General features: G+C 40.8%; 1 protein-coding gene across 1 annotated transcript; it reads right to left on the reverse strand.

Annotated features, from left to right (window-relative positions):
- Positions 1 to 3014: 3014 nt before the first annotated feature.
- Positions 3015 to 20294, reverse strand: LOC124647326 (hydroquinone glucosyltransferase-like). Its single transcript, XM_047187287.1, has 2 exons — positions 19369 to 20294; positions 3015 to 3765 (listed from the first exon to the last, which is right to left on the reverse strand). Exons 1-2 carry the CDS (start codon positions 20292 to 20294, stop codon positions 3243 to 3245), a joined length of 1449 nt encoding a protein of 482 aa, XP_047043243.1. The 3' UTR covers positions 3015 to 3242.
- Between the last annotated feature and the right edge of the window lie 916 nt (positions 20295 to 21210).

Consider the following 21210-nt stretch of genomic DNA (forward strand, 5'->3'; position numbering starts at 1 on the left):
AACTTGGACGGGGAGGGGAGTTGGCTCCGGAACCCTATTCCCCTCTGCCGCATCCGCAGCTCCGCCGCAAAAAAACCTCCCACACTATCGAGGAATTCCTGCCGCTCCCTCGCTCAATCCGCTTCACCGCGACCTCCGCTCTGTTCCCCATGGCTGGCGCAGAAAGATCCGATGGGGGGAGGGTATCAGCGGTGGAGACTCGTCGCCTCGTCCGCCATATTTTCGCTCGGAGGCGACCTAGACCCACAGGACGACCCAGGGCCAGATCTTCCGTAGCTAGAGGAGTTTGTCCAAGACCAGGAGCTAGCCGCCATCCACAAGCCATGGGCGCGAGGAGCAGCGGCCATCGGCGCCAAGGCGACCAACCACTGTGGGGAAGAGTGCCGTAAGGGGACGGAGCACGGGAGGGAGGAGGGTCGGCATGGACGAACTATGGGTGTGAGCGCCTTGCCGCTGTTGGCGTCGCACAGGCTTTGCCAGCGGCGCCCGGGGGAGGGCGGGATGTGGGTGGTGGTGGGGATGGGGGCCTAGGTTTTCACCCGAGCAGCTGGAGAGTATAGGGTTGGTGCACTGGCCAAGTTTTTCAAACAGTTTTCCTAATTTTCAGCTAGCTGAAACCTCAATTCGCCATAAGTCAGATCGGTGGCCGTTCTTTTGAACTCGTGGCACAAATCTCAAAGCTTTCCTGCGTGCAGGTTTATTTATTCGCTCCGGCTTATTATCAGTTGGGCCTGGTTTATTTCTGTATCATTTTGAATTTTGAGGGTGGTGCTCCTTTGTCAGTTCATTTCCATGTTCCGCCCTCAGGGAGAGAGGGAGGCAGGTTGATGAGGGCAGAGCCTTGATCTGTCCCACGGCAGCGGAGATGCGACCAGAGGAGGCATGGTGGTTTTGGTGGAGCTATTTCGACCATCGCGTTCTGAGGGAGTGGGAGATCCAGCGGGTCGACCCTTCCATGGAAAGGGGAGATCACCAGATTGAAGAGGTGAGAGGAGTTTGCGCTGTCGGCCGGCCGGGTACATCTCCTCTTAATTCAGCTCCTTCTAATGTGTGCACCGTGCAACATCGCGTGGCTGTCGATTTGTGAGGTGGTATGTTAGTTATCTGAATATTAGATCAGCTCATTTCGCATAGATTTTGGTTCATTGGGGGCTTAGTTTGTCAATACGGGAATCCATGGCGACCAGCTCTATGAGTAGAGTAGTTTTTTCTGAATTTATCGTGGGTGCTTTGTTTTTCCCACAATTTTGTATGGTTTCAGCGAATCGTGAATATTTATATTCTATTGTTGTTTAGTTCATTCATTGGTCAAGAAAATCCTAATACTAGGATAGTTTGATGGAGCAGTTTTCTAGGGGTTGGATGTAGTACAAAATCCATGTATTGTGAGCCACAAAGGTGAGAGGTGAGTCCTGGCGGGGTTGGGACTGTCGTTTTGGCTGTAAATATATGGTGATAGTGTATCGGCTAAAACTCAGATAATTTATCAACGTGCTTGTTTTCCCACTCCTATTTTTACTTACAGGCTGCACCCATGTTTGGCCTTGTAGTTTATTTCTCCTAGTGAAGTAGCTTCTTTCAGCCACCTACTTTAACTATCCCACTAATTTTTATATGAATCAAAGAAATGGTATGGAAATAATTGTCTTGAAACGAATTGCAAAGGTGTTGTCTATGGCATCTTATTTTGACTATGTGTGTTGTAGGCGGAGGTATCAAATGAGCTGATGCTAATCACATATCTGTTGAACCTTCTCTGAAAATAGAGGCTTGTGGCAGATGATTCACCATTTTGTGAAATGTGAAAGCTATTCATTGTAGAGTTTATGCGAAAGGAGGCTGAGAGTACATGAATCCAGTCTGAATTTTTATGCTACACGTGCATAGCTGCAATTCATCTGTAATAGCTCATTATCGTCAATAAAATAGATGTGGTAGTGGGTGGATGATTGTCATATCTTTTTGAAGTTAGCTTGGGGTGATTATTTTCTAGGGATTTGAGCCTAAATTTACGAGTTCCTGTTAAGATATGAATTTAGTCTGTAGCTTGATTTATTTCATTAAGTATAGCTCATATTAGCTTTTTATGCTGGACTTTTTTTACTCTTTTGCTATTGTCTTGCATGGCCATAGTATTTTTTTTTTTCATTCACGTTAGATACTTTTGTATACAGGAATCCATGGCGACCAGCTCTATGAGTATAGCTTGGGGTGACGTTTCTCTGTCTCTATTTTCTCTCGGTTTTTCTACTCTTTCTCTCAGCTTTTTTATTTGCTCATTCTCTGTTTCTGTTTCTGTTTCCTTTTCTTATTTCTTCTTTGCTTAATCTCTCAGTTTCTCAATTTCATTTGCTTATTGTTATTAGTAGCTCAGTCCTATCATATTTTAAATCAGTCTTATTCACTTATTTTTCTTTAGTTTTCTTCTTTATTTTCATTGTTCATTCTTTATTTTGAGTCTGTGCTTATCTACTCAATTTGATTAGTTTCTTAGTCTCCCAGTTTTTCTACCTGTTAGTTATTCTATGTCTCATTTTCATTTGTTACTTAGTCTTCTCTTATTCTTTTGCAGTTTTTCTTTGCTTTCAGTTTCTCATTATCTCAATTTTCAGGTCAGTTTAAATTTTTAGTTTCTCAGCTTTCCTCATTCATCATTCTCGATATCGTTCTTTATTCTCATTTTCTCAGTCCTCTATCTCTCAGTTCTTTAAGTCTGATTCTTTCTTCAGTTACTCATTTCTTCAGTATATCAGCCCTTAGTACTTCTTTTTTTAATCCATTATAGTTATTAGTTACACAGTATCTTAGTTTTTTTTTCATTTTCTTAACCTTCTCTATCTCTCAATTCGTATTCGCTTAGTCTCAACATTTCTTCATTCCTCATTACTTCTTTCTTTGTTTATTACACAGAGAGGAGCAGCACGGGGGCAAATGTTCATCTCACTACAGGTAACTCACAAACACGCTTCTTCAAGGTTGCTTCTTCTTTAAACCCTAAAAGCAGAAGAAGCCCAAACAAATGAAGCCTATTCCAGCAAAACACGATGCCGAAGGTGGCATGGTATTCGAGGATTTCACACTACTTCAGATCAGATGTTATACAATACCGTAAACTACATGGCACTCTTGGAATGCATAAATTTTGTAATAACATTTCAGAAGTACGGTCCAACCTAGCCTGAACAAAATGGTTTTGGAAGTTTTAAATGACTCATGGGCCTTGCAGAAGTGGAGAAATAAATCTATTTACCCACACTAATTGAAGATCTCCAGGTACCTGCGACCTGCGCTAATGCAAGTGCCGAAGAACCATGTTTGGTTAGAGCTTGTTCCGCTTTGTGTCTGAATTCGCCAACACGCTTCCTCATGCTCGCTCCTTCTTCCTCGTCCATCACACGTCGGATCACGCCGGCGATCTCTTCCTTGGTGAAGAACCCGTCGGCGTCAGCGTGGACGCGGACGGCCACCCCTGCCTGGACCTCCAGCATGGCTGCGTTCATCTTCTGCTCCGCGTAGAGCGGCCAAGCGACCATGGGCACGCCACTGAGGATGCTCTCGAGGCTCGAGTTCCACCCGCAGTGCGTCACGAAGCAGCCGACGGAGGCGTGCGCGAGGACCGCGGTCTGCGGCGCCCACGACGGTAGAACGAGCCCCAGCCCCGACGTCCTCTCGACGAAGCCCCGCGGCAGGAAGCCGAGCTCGTCGTCGTCTTCCTCTCGTCGCCGGGTTCCGAAGAAGGCGCCGCTCGCCGTGTCTTCATCTGGCCTCTTGTGGGGACCCGGCATACCACTGCATGGTGTAGTATGCAAGTCTGATATAACACCAATGAAACACCGTTCCACTCGTATTATATCGCTCAGAGTGGTACAACAGAAACATATGCGGGTCCAAGGCATGTCTATAGAATTACAACACCGACTCTGTTACATAAGATCATCATAGCCTCCTACTTTACAATGAGGTAAAACTGCAAATAAACTCCAGAAGAACGACTCGTAGTCTAGTCTTATCACGAACTCTATTTGAAGAGTATTTAACTAGCTATAGAGGTTATGAATAGATTCTAGCTAAATAGGAGCTAGGTTTAGGAAGCTAGTTCCCTTCTATGGCTAAACTAGGTTTTCTCCTTGTTGGATGTGGTATTCGACTCTTCCGACGGGTTCCTGTCTCTTGAAGTAGTTGTTGACTTCTCGGCCTTCGAGTTGCACTCGTAGATCCTCCTTCGATGCCTTCATATCTAAGCGGGGATTTAAGAGTGGGATGAGTACGAGCGTACTCAACAAGTTCATTATAGGAAAGAGGTGTTTAATGCACTAGCTACGGCATTAGACCAGAAAGTCTAATACCAATGCAGGTTTTCATAACCATTTCTTCAAAAGGGTTGCTTTTATTCAGAAGAGCTATGTCCGTCAGCCTTCACCGGTTTACTAGAACTTCATGGAGCTCCTTTCCGGCCGCGTTCGCAGTTCCATATCCCGGAACAGGGAGTGACAGGTCACGGTTCTTTACACTCTGCAGAGGTGTGTTGCTTTACCCATAAGAGATCTTAACCTTGGTGCCAACCGAGCCGCGGGCTCGTCCACACTTCCTATGGTGTGAGGCCCGGTATAAGGTCTAGCCAATCATGTTCCTCCGCTACCTCGAACACCCACCCTTTGTTGCATACCCCGACCCCGGGTCCTCGTCGGTCCCATTATTCCCGTAATTTCAGGGTGGACCCCGACCACGACAACGAGTTTGGGACTCGTTAACCAAACTCCTTCGCCGGTAGCCGCAACCCATCATAGACCACATTACCGTGGGGAATTAGAAGGGGATCCCCACCCTCAAGTTGTTCCGCAAGCGAGTAACCGCTACGGTAAGCAACAGCCTATACCGTGGGGAATTAGAAGGGGCTCCCCACCCTCAAGTTACTCCGCAAGACACAACTCGCTACGGTAAGCGCATCCGTTGATGAACGAGAGGTGGAAACACTTTTGACTACTCCGTCCCACTCCGGATCTTATGGTTAACACGGGTATTACGGCACAAGAATCACTGGCGACATTTGTTGTTTAATCCTAGATGGATATAAACCCGTGCAATGGAACCTCCACCATATCAACACAATCCATGGTTCCATTGCCCACCACATAGTCATATTCATAGTTATGAAAGTAGTGGTTTTGATTTTTATGCAATAGTGATAACCATAGTACTTTGCAAGTAATTTGATAAAGATAATCAAATGACATGAGCAAGTGATGAACTTGCCTTTCTTGACTGCAAGATTATGCAGACAAGGTCTTCGTTACGCAAAAACTTCAAATTCTGAAATAGCATTATCGTCCGGTAAGGACGATGTTTAAAAGATTGGCAAAAATGCAATAATGCATAAGAATGAGGTGCAATCGCTCTAAGCGTGACCTAACCCCGATGATTTAGGATTAGTGGGTGGTAATGATTAGTTCAGGGTGTGTTGCACTTTTAGAGTGATTCACAAGCAAGGTTCTTATTCAGGTTTGTGTTGTTTAAAAGTCATACACAAGTGGTATAATGCATAGTAACAATCATACACATCAAATAGTAGTGGTTGTACAGTAAGTAAAGAGCAGTTGTCAATTTTAAGTCCTATAATGTATGGTTTATGATTACTTATTATATATTTCAAAAGAATAACTTTTGAAGAACATATTCTTAATAAAGAACAAGTATAATAATTAAGGTTGTGGAAGTCTCTGGTTTATTATGGTTTTAGTTGGGTTCTAGAGCAAATATTAGATGGATCACAACAGAGTTGGATTCATCAATAGTAGGTGGAGTTATGCCTAGGCATCCTAAACATTTGTTCATACAAGGTTGCTATCAGGACTGGTTCATCTTATTGGTGATAGCCGACTAGGGTTTATAGGTCCTTATAAGCGGGGTTGATGATGATTCTTTATTTACTTCAAAAGAATAACTTTTGAAGAACATACTTCTTAAGTAATAAGAAGTATTACAATTAGGTTTGAGGTGGTTTAGGTTTTATTGTTGGTTCTATTAAATAAAGAATAATTTGCTCCTAAATAAGTTGGTTGATAAGTATCCAACACTAGTAGGGTTTAGTGGAATATGGTTAGGTAATGCTCGAGATTTGGCATAGTTGCTCCCGAGGTTCATCACATTGGTGTAATGCTAAGTATGGGTAATTAAGGACGATGTTTCTGGGAATTGAAACTAGGGTTTAAGCTTGGTTGATCCTACTTGATCAACTAGGTTTAGTGATATGCATACATGGAATACTAAATTGCTAGTGATAGGGTTCTACATTTTATGTGGACATAGGTATGTCTTTTAGTTGCTAATGATGGCTCTATGATTTGAAATAAAGTACCATGATCACCTGTTCTAACCTTGGTTTTAGGTTAGAAGCAAATTAGGGTTCACATGTAATAATGGAAATAGGGTTCTTAGTAGAGTTAGGGTTTTAGGTTTCACATGAAATAATAAGTTCCTAGTTTTCTACCATATGGAACTAGGGTTGTAATAATATTATTAGTTCATAAGTTAATAACTTCAATAATAAAGTTGGAGTTATTTAGAACTTCAGAATAAAATAATATTCAATTTTGGCTTTTTATTATTTTTAAATAATTTATCATTAGAGTAATTATTAATCAGGGTTTAAATCCTCTTATTAAGGATTTAATAAATTATAAGTAAAGGAAAATTTGTTTTAATATTTTCCCGATTTGCTTGCTGGTTTTTATTAATTTTAGAGGTTTTTCATAATTATTGAATTTTAATTAAATTTGGAATTAAAATTTAAAGGCTTAATTAATCATTATCAAATAATTGAATTTTTATAAAAAATAAAAATTTCATTTTATATTTTTATTGGATAGAGTTTTCTTTTCTAAGAATTTTAATATCTTATTTACAATTTTCTGACTTAATTTGAATTTTCTAGATTTATTTGAAGTTGCAGTATTTTTCTGGTATTTGAAATAAAAACAGAAGAAATGCTAAACCTACCCGGCTAATGCTACCTACAGACACGGACAGGTGGGCCAGTGGCCAGGTCACCTGCCACGTGCACTTGGACCGAGTCAAAATTCAGTGACTCACCACAAGGACTCACCGCCGGTGGCAGTTGAGCACGACGGCGACGCCAGAGGGCTCCCGCGGATGGGCGAGTGCTTCAGTTCGAAGCGGAACAGCGAGGGAAACCTAGTGGTGGTCTCGCCGCCACTTTATGGCCACCGGAGCTCGGCCGGTGACGAGGTACCGCGGCGGCGGAAATAGGCGCATGCGGCGATGGCGCTACGATGCCTAATCGAGCAGCGCGAGCACACTGGAAGATCGAGGAGCTCACCAGGAGTCTGTAGAGCTTGACGACGAGGCCGATGGAGCTCGGACGGCGACGAAATCACCCAATAACCTGGCGGCGGTGGTCGGAGAAAACGGTCAAATTCGCCATAACCGGGGCTTCCTAGCTTGCACGCGTCGACGAGGTGAACGAGGGAAGGACGGCGGTGCTTGGAGCATCCACGGCGAGGCTTGGGACTGCCTCAGTCGCCGGCGGTGAACGGGGGCCGGCGAGCTAGGGTTTCGTCACTGAGAGAGAATGGAGCAGAGAGAGGGAAATTAGGATTAGGGTTCATCTGGCGGCGGAGCAGTGATCATATAGACGTTTGGGGGCGGCGGCACACATCTTGGCGCGGCCGGTGACCATGGTGCTGCCACCGAGCAGCTTGCTCGATCGAGAGGTGGAAGACAATTCCCCTCTCGTGAAATATCGGGCAAAGGGGTAAGTTGGGTTGGGCTTAGTTGGGCTGTGCGGCTTGGGCTGTTGTCGGGCTGTGGTGATGGGCTCGCTGCGGCCGGTAGTCCGGTAAGTTTTTCTCTCCTTTTCCATTTCGTTTTCTTTTCTGTTTTTATTTCTTGTTGATTCAAATTCTGTTTGAATTCACTCATGTTTTGTATTATATTTTTTTTTACAGTTTGAATTCTTGTGTAATCCACCCAAGATACTTTATAATTACTCGTTGGGTATTATACACTTTAATATGAGTATTGATACATTGGTCTATTAATTATTATTTGACTTTGAATTAAGTTTCCATATGGCATGGATTGGATTATCATCTTGGAAAAATTTAAATTAGTTTCCAAATGATAGTATTCTTATTGAGTGGTATTTAGAGTTTTATTTGATATTACCTTGCAGGAAACAATCTTAAGGTAATGCTTATTAATGAATTTCAATAAGAAATAGACTTAATGGCATGGTTGGATGTGCTAAAATATCTCTAAGGCTTGACCTCCCATTTGAGATGTTGGTTACTTACATATGATTTCATGTGAGCATTTATTTATTAAGATCTTGAAGTTTTGATTATCACTCTATGTCAAGGTTATCACTAATATGGTATTTTACTAGTACCTTGAAGTACTTAGAGTAATTCTACTCTCATCATGGTTTGATCTTGATTAATGGGTTAAGTGGTTGCTCACCATACATATGGTTTCAATTGTAAAGTGTAGCACAAGATTTTGCTTATGTTCAGGAATTGAAGCATAAGATTTATTTGATGTGCAAATCTATGGTTCCAATGCTATTTACCTAATGACACATGGTTTGAATCTTAATTGTGGTCTGGTTTTATAATTGTAATTACCCAAGTTATTAACAACTAGGTTTGAGATATAGTTCTGGGTTGTAGAGTTGAGATGACACCATAATGCATTTGCTAGGGTTAATCTCCCCTAACCAGGGTAATATGGTTAGTTGCTTCATATGTTATGTGCTTCTCTAATTACTAAGGATTTGAGAATTGGTTTTATCTTCTACCAATTAACTTCTATTAGTATCCCCAACTTATCATTAAAGTAACTACATTAGTTATAGTTCTTTTTATAGTTAACTTTGGTCATATGGATATATGGTTTCTCACCATAGTAAATATGGAGTTTTACTCTAAGGTTTTCTTAGGTTCTTTATTTTATGAAATATAGGTATGGTAGGATTCTACTTATGATCACCAAGTGATTCACAAGTTAAGGTTGGGATATAAGCCTAGGGTTGCTTACTATTGATCTCCCTATAATTTCATGTGGTGAATGATATCTACTTATCCTATTAGGTTTTAACTTACCCTCACATACATCAAGAGCATGATCATGTATTAAGCATGATCAACTTGTTCTTAATATCTTTACCTCAAGTTCTTAGGGTTTATGATCATCACTCAATTCATAATGATCAAGGTTTGGCTTCCTAAATTATTTCTAATGGAATGGGTTCTCACTTCCATGATCAAGCATTGTCTTGATCAACTAGGATATATCACTTCTATTTTACTTTCTAGGATGGTCATGGTCATGGTTATCTTAATAGTTTTATATCCCAGGGAATGCCTGAGATATTTACTTAATGTTTCCCCAAGAACTGATGGTTTAACCATTTGGATATTTGAATAGATAGACTAGGATTAGTATGGATAAGCTCTCTCATTTGGGAAGGACTTCAATGCTAACCTAATATTAGGTTCCATAGAGGTTGATGTGATCTTCCAGATCTATGTTTTAACATTAATGGTTATCTCTCTCTAGGATTGTCTTAAAGATGATGATTTGAATCCTTGGATTTATATCCAGGGTTTAACCCAAGTTTTGTTATTGCTTCTTTAATAAATACTATAGAACTCTCACCTCTCTAGGTTTGATGTATATTAATATGTAGTAGAGAGGAATATATATTTCTAGAGTTGATCTCCTTGTTATTTTTCCATGAATAGAGTAAAATGGATACCATGAGGTTCATGGTAGGATCAGGGATTAGCTTAAGACATGGAAAAGATAAGTTAAGAATGGTTTCTCCATTTTATTCTTACTTAGTTTGTAATGTTATAAGATCAAGCAATTGATCATTGAGTAAAGTGTTGTTGTGTTGATTATTAGTTCCATTTGATCTAACCCCTTAGATCAAATCATCTCTACCCAAAACAAGGTTTTAGCAAAGTCACATTGAGGTTTATAGCGCTTGACTTGATGAGCTACTTCAATTCCACCAAGGTCAAGTGAAACTTCAATTGCTGTGACTGTTTTACTTTAAAGCGCGAAAATTCCCCGGATTTTCTATGCATGAATGCAATGCACACATCTGTTTCCTCTATTTTTGTAACACCATTACCTGGGATATTACAGTCTCTACCCCTTAAACTAAACTTCGTCCTCGAAGTTTGAACTCTCTCACGTTTCCGAAGTGTGGATCTGACTTGTGCAGACTACATCTTTTCTCAAACTCCTTGGTGATCTCACTAGATATAATTGAATACATCCCTTGTCCAGATTCTTCCTGGAATCCATTAGTGTTTGACATCAAACAACTATTACTTCCTTTACTTCCATGATTTCCTCCAATATTATAAGTTTGTTTCCTTTCTCATTGGATATTCCATGATTGGAACTTCTTCTTGTCCTGACAGTCTTAATTGAGGACTAATTGGATAACAATCTCCTATTTGATAAAATAGGTCTTTGTTTTTCCCTTACTACCAAAATTGCAGTAATGGTGCTTAATGGTCCTAACTATGGAATTGGTCGGGATGGTTTATTTTCCTAAGAATGGATTAGACTCATTTAGTCCATCTTCCATGAAAGGAGTCTTTCAAATAGACTTTAGTTTTGGTATGGTCAATCTACTTCGGTCTTTGGCCTTCTTGAGTTGTATTTGTTTACGGTATTTTCTTCGTCCAACTTCTTTATGCTTGACTTACTTGAGCTTTCGTACTTCTGAGTAAATATTACTCATTTTCTCAAGTGATAGTCCAATTCTTACTTTCTCGAAGTATAAACCTCGACTTCTGGTCTGACATCCTTCTGAAAGTAGTGTTCATCAATCTTATGAAAATAAGATCGAACTTCCTCTCAGTTCAGACCTTCATCTCCATCTTACTCAAAGTATTGAGTCATTGTACATCCAACTCAATATTTTACTCTACCCCTTAGAGTTTTCTTATGGTCTTCAACTCCTTTTCTTCCAACTATTGGACTTATGGTTGGATTATTGGTCTGGTTCTAACTTATGGGTTTTACTGCTACTAAGGTCTCGCGAAGAATATTGGTGGTGTATCCACTCATTTGTGGACATCCAATGTGAATCATTTGACTAAATGTTTATAGATCTAGCTATTTGGCTGACAAGATTTTTATTTGTTCACAAACTTTTGTTACAAATAATTAAATCGTGGACTATTTGTATTACCAACTGATACCGGCTGTGGTTATTATACCAACTGTGGCTATTTGATATCTAAAAATGGATTCTATTATAGGTTCTTATAAACTGGTCGAGACATCTTCTATTTTATCTCGCAGTATTGATCCTATACCAATTGTGGTCTTCTGATATCGACTATGGTCTTCTTATGTCTGCTATGATTTCATATATCACCTTCCTTCATTCAGGGTTTATTTTGCAAGAAAACCACTAGCTGACACTATGAATATAGTATCCTAAGTGATTTCCATGCATTCCCTCTTCCATAATGACTATGGTTCTACTTCTACTACTCCACAGTCATCATATTTCTCACCTTCATGCTTCCTATGTACTAAAGTACTCCTCTGTTGAGGTAAAGCATGAGTTTCTGATTGTACTTCCTTCAGAGTATTGTGGTTACTTCCCACACTTTACTTCCTTTCTCTGATGAACCTTCATCTTGTCTTTAAGATCTTCAGAGTTCGTCACTTCCTCACACGAATACCATTACCCTCTAGATCTATAGCATCAAATAAGAACTTGATATTGCAACATGCATTTGCATATCAAAGTCAAACTTCATGTATGGATCTAGTCAAACAATGAAAATCCAATAAAATCCAAGAAGATTCAGCTTTGTGCTTATAATACACATCATCATAAGCCTGAATATACTAGTTGAGTAAGACATCTCTAAACATCAGGCTCTGATGCGTAGTATATAACACCACATAAGATAGGTTTATATCGTGATACTTAGCACGAATATGGGGAGTTCTACTATTTGTCTCAACCTTTACCTTAATTGCACATTTGCAATGAGATAAACTTGAAACAAAGTGGTTTGGGGATGGTTAAGGTTAACCTAATTTTCTTTGGAAGTACTACTTAACTTTCATTTTATTGAAGACTATCTCACATGATATGTTTAGGTTCTAACATTGCTACTCTAAACACATAACTTGGAAATATAGCTCCTATACTTCCAAGTGTTTCAATCATCAGACTTTGGTCATGATGTGCTTGGCACACTTCCCATGGTTTTGAAACACAATTCTTGCACTATTGTGTGGCTTCTTATTGTACTTCTTTTTAGTATTTATGATGTTCTATTCCATCACATAATGATTCCCAGGTGAATCATATATGATTAACAACTCTACCAAGTAAGTAATCATATTTTATTCATATCTCTCTTCCTTATCTCCCATGATTGACTCATCATGGTCTATACTACCTCACATGACTCATAGTTCTCACTTGTTATCAATTGTTTTACAAGTTTAGATATTTTACTTACTCATTACTTAGCTTGGTCTACATTCTCTATTAGGGTATCTTAATTATATTCATCACTTGATATTACTCCTATTACAGGTCTAGATAACTCGTACTTAACAATAACATATGTTGGTATACATCTTCCAATAGGATATCTTCCTTATGGTTGTATCCTCTCTTTGGACTACCATGTATTGTATACCAACTGTGATCTACTCATCTATTGTTTTAAGGACTTAATGGTGTACTATTTGTTTAGGATTAGCTACCTAACTTTACTTAGGACAGATAGGTAGGAAATGTTGACTCAAGTGTGTCAGGATTATTCTCAAGTGAATATCCATCTCAAGTCATAAAGAGATTTGGTTCACCTAAGACATCTTCCTATAGACACTACCAATCCTATAGGTCTCCTTTAAAGGGTTTTAATCCTAAGGTCAAAGCATTTGCTCTGATACCAACTGTGGGGACCCGGCATACCACTGCATGGTGTAGTATGCAAGTCTGATATAACACCAATGAAACACCGTTCCACTCGTATTATATCGCTCAGAGTGGTACAACGAAACATATGCGGGTCCAAGGCATGTCTATAGAATTACAACACCGACTACGTTACATAAGATCATCATAGCCTCCTACTTTACAATAAGGTAAAACTGCAAATAAACTCCAGAAGAACGACTCGTAGTCTAGTCTTATCACGAACTCTATTTGAAGAGTATTTAACTAGCTATAGAGGTTATGAATAGATTCTAGCTAAATAGGAGCTAGGTTTAGGAAGCTAGTTCCCTTCTATGGCTAAACTAGGTTTTCTCCTTGTTGGATGTGGTATCTGACTCTTCTGACAGGTTCCTGTCTCTTGAAGTAGTTGTTGACTTCTCGGCCTTCGAGTTGCACTGTAGATCCTCCTTCGATGCCTTCATATCTAAGCAGGGGATTTAAGAGTGGGATGAGTACGAGCGTACTCAACAAGTTCATTATAGGAAAGAGGTGTTTAATGCACTAGCTACGGCATTAGACCGGAAAGTCTAATACCAATGCAGGTTTTCATAACCATTTCTTCAAAAGGGTTGCTTTTATTCGGAAGAGCTATGTCCGTCGGCCTTCACCGGTTTACTAGAACTTCATGGAGCTCCTTTCCGGCCGCGTTCGCAGTTCCATATCCCGGAACAGGGAGTGACAGGTCACGGTTCTTTACACTCTGCAGAGGTGTGTTGCTTTACCCATAAGAGATCTTAACCTTGGTGCCAACCGAGCCGCGGGCTCGTCCACACTTCCTATGGTGTGAGGCCCGGTATAAGGTCTAGCCAATCATGTTCCTCCGCTACCTCGAACACCCACCCTTTGTTGCATACCCCGACCCCGGGTCCTCGTCGGTCCCATTATTCCCGTAATTTCAGGGTGGACCCCGACCACGACAACAGTTTGGGACTCGTTAACCAAACTCCTTCGCCGGTAGCTGCAACCCATCATAGACCACATTACCGTGGGGAATTAGAAGGGGATCCCCACCCTCAAGTTGTTCCGCAAGCGAGTAACCGCTACGGTAAGCAACGGCTATACCGTGGGGAATTAGAAGGGGCTCCCCACCCTCAAGTTACTCCGCAAGACACAAGCTGCTACGGTAAGCGCATCCGTTGATGAACGAGAGGTGGAAACACTTTTGACTACTCCGTCCCACTCCGGATCTTATGGTTAACACGGGTATTACGGCACAAGAATCACTGGCGACATTTGTTGTTTAATCCTAGATGGATATAAACCCGTGCAATGGAACCTCCACCATATCAACACAATCCATGGTTCCATTGCCCACCACATAGTCATATTCATAGTTATGAAAGTAGTGGTTTTGATTTTTATGCAATAGTGATAACCATAGTACTTTGCAAGTAATTTGATAAAGATAATCAAATGACATGAGCAAGTGATGAACTTGCCTTTCTTGATCGCAAGATTATGCGGACAAGGTCTTCGTTACGCAAAAACTTCAAATTCTGAAATAGCATTATCGTCCGGTAAGGACGATGTTTAAAAGATTGGCAAAAATGCAATAATGCATAAGAATGAGGTGCAATCGCTCTAAGCGTGACCTAACCCCGATGATTTAGGATTAGTGGGTGGTAATGATTAGTTCAGGGTGTGTTGCACTTTTAGAGTGATTCACAAGCAAGGTTCTTATTCAGGTTTGTGTTGTTTAAAAGTCATACACAAGTGGTATAATGCATAGTAACAATCATACACATCAAATAGTAGTGGTTGTACAGTAAGTAAAGAGCAGTTGTCAATTTTAAGTCCTATAATGTATGGTTTATGATTACTTATTATATATTTCAAAAGAATAACTTTTGAAGAACATATTCTTAATAAAGAACAAGTATAATAATTAAGGTTGTGGAAGTCTCCGGTTTATTATGGTTTTAGTTGGGTTCTAGAGCAAATATTAGATGGATCACAACAGAGTTGGATTCATCAATAGTAGGTGGAGTTATGCCTAGGCATCCTAAACATTTGTTCATACAAGGTTGCTATCAGGACTGGTTCATCTTATTGGTGATAGCCAGCTAGGGTTTATAGGTCCTTATAAGCAGGGTTGATGATGATTCTTTATTTACTTCAAAAGAATAACTTTTGAAGAACATACTTCTTAAGTAATAAGAAGTATTACAATTAGGTTTGAGGTGGTTTAGGTTTTATTGTTGGTTCTATTAAATAAAGAATAATTTGCTCCTAAATAAGTTGGTTGATAAGTATCCAACACTAGTAGGGTTTAGTGGAATATGGTTAGGTAATGCTCAGGATTTGGCATAGTTGCTCCTGAGGTTCATCACATTGGTGTAATGCTAAGTATGGGTAATTAAGGACGATGTTTCTGGGAATTGAAACTAGGGTTTAAGCTTGGTTGATCCTACTTGATCAACTAGGTTTAGTGATATGCATACATGGAATACTAAATTGCTAGTGATAGGGTTCTACATTTTATGTGGACATAGGTATGTCTTTTAGTTGCTAATGATGGCTCTATGATTTGAAATAAAGTACCATGATCACCTGTTCTAACCTTGGTTTTAGGTTAGAAGCAAATTAGGGTTCACATGTAATAATGGAAATAGGGTTCTTAGTAGAGTTAGGGTTTTAGGTTTCACATGAAATAATAAGTTCCTAGTTTTCTACCATATGGAACTAGGGTTGTAATAATATTATTAGTTCATAAGTTAATAACTTCAATAATAAAGTTGGAGTTATTTAGAACTTCAGAATAAAATAATATTCAATTTTGGCTTTTTATTATTTTTAAATAATTTATCATTAGAGTAATTATTAATCAGGGTTTAAATCCTCTTATTAAGGATTTAATAAATTATAAGTAAAGGAAAATTTGTTTTAATATTTTCCCGATTTGCTTGCTGGTTTTTATTAATTTTAGAGGTTTTTCATAATTATTGAATTTTAATTAAATTTGGAATTAAAATTTAAAGGCTTAATTAATCATTATCAAATAATTGAATTTTTATAAAAAATAAAAATTTCATTTTATATTTTTATTGGATAGAGTTTTCTTTTCTAAGAATTTTAATATCTTATTTACAATTTTCTGACTTAATTTGAATTTTCTAGATTTATTTGAAGTTGCAGTATTTTTACGGTATTTGAAATAAAAACAGAAGAAATGCTAAACCTACCCGGCTAATGCTACCTACAGACACGGACAGGTGGGCCAGTGGCCAGGTCACCTGCCACGTGCACTTGGACCGAGTCAAAATTCAGTGACTCACCACAAGGACTCACCGCCGGTGGCAGTTGAGCACGACGGCGACGCCAGAGGGCTCCCGCGGATGGGCGAGTGCTTCAGTTCGAAGCGGAACGGCGAGGAAACCTAGTGGTGGTCTCGCCGCCACTTTATGGCCACCGGAGCTCGGCCGGTGACGAGGTACCGCGGCGGCGGAAATAGGCGCATGCGGCGATGGCGCTACGATGCCTAATCGAGCGGCGCGAGCACACCTGGAAGATCGAGGAGCTCACCGGGAGTCGCGTAGAGCTTGACGACGAGGCCGATGGAGCTCGGACGGCGACGAAATCACCCAATAACCTGGCGGCGGTGGTCGGAGAAAACGGTCAAATTCGCCATAACCGGGGCTTCCTAGCTTGCACGCGTCGACGAGGTGAACGAGGGAAGGACGGCGGTGCTTGGAGCATCCACGGCGAGGCTTGGGACTGCCTCAGTCGCCGGCGGTGAACGGGGCCGGCGAGCTAGGGTTTCGTCACTGAGAGAGAATGGAGCAGAGAGAGGGAAATTAGGATTAGGGTTCATCTGGCGGCGGAGCAGTGATCATATAGACGTTTGGGGGCGGCGGCACACATCTTGGCGCGGCCGGTGACCATGGTGCTGCCACCGAGCAGCTTGCTCGATCGAGAGGTGGAAGACAATTCCCCTCTCGTGAAATATCGAGCAAAGGGGTAAGTTGGGTTGGGCTTAGTTGGGCTGTGCGGCTTGGGCTGCATTCTGGCTGTGGTGATGGAGCTGCTGCGGCCGGGTAGTCCGGTAAGTTTTTCTCTCCTTTTCCATTTCTGTTTTCTTTTCTGTTTTTATTTCTTGTTGATTCAAATTCGTTTGAATTCACTCATGTTTTGTATTATATTTTTTTTACAGTTTGAATTCTTGTGTAATCCACCCAAGATACTTTATAATTACTTGTTGGGTATTATACACTTTAATATGAGTATTGATACATTGGTCTATTAATTATTATTTGACTTTGAATTAAGTTTCCATATGGCATGGATTGGATTATCATCTTGGAAAAATTTAAATTAGTTTCCAAATGATAGTATTCTTATTGAGTGGTATTTAGAGTTTTATTTGATATTACCTTGCAGGAAACAATCTTAAGGTAATGCTTATTAATGAATTTCAATAAGAAATAGACTTAATGGCATGGTTGGATGTGCTAAAATATCTCTAAGGCTTGACCTCCCATTTGAGATGTTGGTTACTTACATATGATTTCATGTGAGCATTTATTTATTAAGATCTTGAAGTTTTGATTATCACTCTATGTCAAGGTTATCACTAATATGGTATTTTACTAGTACCTTGAAGTACTTAGAGTAATTCTACTCTCATCATGGTTTGATCTTGATTAATGGGTTAAGTGGTTGCTCACCATACATATGGTTTCAATTGTAAAGTGTAGCACAAGATTTTGCTTATGTTCAGGAATTGAAGCATAAGATTTATTTGATGTGCAAATCTATGGTTCCAATGCTATTTACCTAATGACACATGGTTTGAATCTTAATTGTGGTCTGGTTTTATAATTGTAATTACCCAAGTTATTAACAACTAGGTTTGAGATATAGTTCGGGTTGTAGAGTTGAGATGACACCATAATGCATTTGCTAGGGTTAATCTCCCCTAACCAGGGTAATATGGTTAGTTGCTTCATATGTTATGTGCTTCTCTAATTACTAAGGATTTGAGAATTGGTTTTATCTTCTACCAATTAACTTCTATTAGTATCCCCAACTTATCATTAAAGTAACTACATTAGTTATAGTTCTTTTTATAGTTAACTTTGGTCATATGGATATATGGTTTCTCACCATAGTAAATATGGAGTTTTACTCTAAGGTTTTCTTAGGTTCTTTATTTTATGAAATATAGGTATGGTAGGATTCTACTTATGATCACCAAGTGATTCACAAGTTAAGGTTGGGATATAAGCCTAGGGTTGCTTTCTATTGATCTCCCTATAATTTCATGTGGTGAATGATATCTACTTATCCTATTAGGTTTTAACTTACCCTCACATACATCAAGAGCATGATCATGTATTAAGCATGATCAACTTGTTCTTAATATCTTTACCTCAAGTTCTTAGGGTTTATGATCATCACTCAATTCATAATGATCAAGGTTTGGCTTCCTAAATTATTTCTAATGGAATGGGTTCTCACTTCCATGATCAAGCATTGTCTTGATCAACTAGGATATATCACTTCTATTTTACTTTCTAGGATGGTCATGGTCATGGTTATCTTAATAGTTTTATATCCCAGGGAATGCCCGAGATATTTACTTAATGTTTCCCCAAGAGCTGATGGTTTAACCATTTGGATATTTGAATAGATAGACTAGGATTAGTATGGATAAGCTCTCTCATTTGGGAAGGACTTCAATGCTAACCTAATATTAGGTTCCATAGAGGTTGATGTGATCTTCCGGATCTATGTTTTAACATTAATGGTTATCTCTCTCTAGGATTGTCTTAAAGATGATGATTTGAATCCTTGGATTTATATCCAGGGTTTAACCCAAGTTTTGTTATTGCTTCTTTAATAAATACTATAGAACTCTCACCTCTCTAGGTTTGATGTATATTAATATGTAGTAGAGAGGAATATATATTTCTAGAGTTGATCTCCTTGTTATTTTTCCATGAATAGAGTAAAATGGATACCATGAGGTTCATGGTAGGATCAGGGATTAGCTTAAGACATGGAAAAGATAAGTTAAGAATGGTTTCTCCATTTTATTCTTACTTAGTTTGTAATGTTATAAGATCAAGCAATTGATCATTGAGTAAAGTGTTGTTGTGTTGATTATTAGTTCCATTTGATCTAACCCCTTAGATCAAATCATCTCTACCCAAAACAAGGTTTTAGCAAAGTCACATTGAGGTTTATAGCGCTTGACTTGATGAGCTACTTCAATTCCACCAAGGTCAAGTGAAACTTCGATTCTTGTGATCTGTTTTACTTTAAAGCGCGAAAATTCCCCAGATTTTCTATGCATGAATGCAATGCACACATCTGTTTCCTCTATTTTTGTAACCCCATTACCTGGGATATTATACCTCTTGACGACCCAGACGAACCGACACTGAGTCATCTCCAGCGCCAGCGCTAGCTCGGTCGTCTGCCGCCACGTGAGCGTGCCGCCGCTCCCGAAGGATAGAAAGACCACGGATCCGCGTGGCTGCTGGTCCAGCCATCGGATGACGCGCGAGTGGTCGCGGTTCACGCCGGCCGGCCTGGTCCAGACCAACGGCCCGACCGCGTGCACCGGTAGCTCCGTCACGCCGTCCGTGCCGTCGCCCACCACGGGTTCCAGCGCGCTGAACGTGTTCACCAGGATCCCATCGACTCTCGAGACGTCCTTGGCCATGGAAAGGAAGCTGCCGAACGCGTCGCTGCCCCGGTCGACGAGCATAGATCCCGGGAGGTCGTGCGCGTGGATCGGCACGCATCCCGGCAGCCGGATCGGCTCAGTCGCGTCCCTGTACTCCCCGACGAGCCCCGCGTCGACCTTCGGGAGGTGCAGGAACAGCGACAGCAGCATCCACGGCGAGGTGAAGAACATGTAGCACGGGACGCCGAGCTCCGTGGCGACGTCGCGCGCAGGCACGCTGACCATGTCCACCACGAGCGCGGCGAGCGGCGCGGTTGAGGTTAGCGACCGGGCGATTTCCCGGACGTGCGGGACGCTGGAGACGGCGGCGTGCGTGGCACGTTCGCGCACGGGAGCTGTGGACGGCAGGGCCGGTGGTGCGGGCAGCGCGACCAGGTTGACGCCGTCGGGGACGGACGCGGCCACGGAGGCGTACTGCTCCGAGGGGGTGTCCGTGGCCGCGGCGAAGAGGAGCGTGGCGCCCAGACCGTGGTCGGCGACGAGCCGGCGCGCCAGCTCGGCGAAAGGGATGAGATGGCCCATGCACGGGCTGCACAGTAGCAACACGTGAGGCCGGGCGCTCGCCGGCGACGGTTCCCGGTCACCTCCCATGGCGCCGCGTGCGACCCTTGGTGAGCGTCCGGAGCTAGCAGAGCGGCCGGAGTGGTTGGGTTGTTCTTTGGCTCTTTGGTGATGCGAACGTTGTGTGTACAAAGTTTGACCTTCTTGTACAGATCACAACGGCTAATGCAACTGGAAGATGAGGAATCTTATGTAAATCTGGACATCTTATTTAAATATGCATTCCTAAATCTTTTTTATCTTCAATAATTGTGCATAAGATTCTCAGATTTACATAATATTGCATAGATCCGGATATTTTCTTGATGATAATGCACTTTATACTTGATGATCATGCAATATATCCTTAATAATATGCAATATCAATGCTGAGATCCAGAATGCTTTTGTTGTCTAGATATATGCTTGATATGTGCAATATTTTTCATGCTGATATGAGTTAACGTGTACTATTGATGACTAGTTAATGGTGCAAATTTATTTCTATGCATTATTTTTTGAAAAGAAACATCAGGAAATATTTTTTTCACCTAGCTTCTTGTAATGTCTTAGAAAAACAACCCAGGGGAGAGGTACATGATTGAAAACAGCATTATTTGCAAAATGTACGGTAGTTGAATGTGAGGCCCTAAAAAAACATTTGCACGAATGGACAGACCCGCTTGTTGGTGCACGTCCACTCGTTGTGGAATTTTGGATTTCGGCCCTTCCTCATCAGTTTTGGTAGCTACCTCCTACAAACTCGACCTAAATGGAACTCATCCATCATCTTCAGCAAGCAGCAGAACCTCAATATTGACCCCGGTGCTTGCTGAAGACCTAGACAGAGTTACAAATATACAAAAACACCTTCATTTATATCCTTGTGAACTTTTCGAGATCATGAAACAGAACCTTTAACTTCATCAAGATCAATAGCAGCTTTCAACTACTTTTCTTCACGAGC

This window comes from Lolium rigidum, chromosome 4, assembly GCF_022539505.1.
Source record: "Lolium rigidum isolate FL_2022 chromosome 4, APGP_CSIRO_Lrig_0.1, whole genome shotgun sequence".
In the NCBI taxonomy this organism is placed as follows: domain Eukaryota; kingdom Viridiplantae; phylum Streptophyta; class Magnoliopsida; order Poales; family Poaceae; genus Lolium; species Lolium rigidum.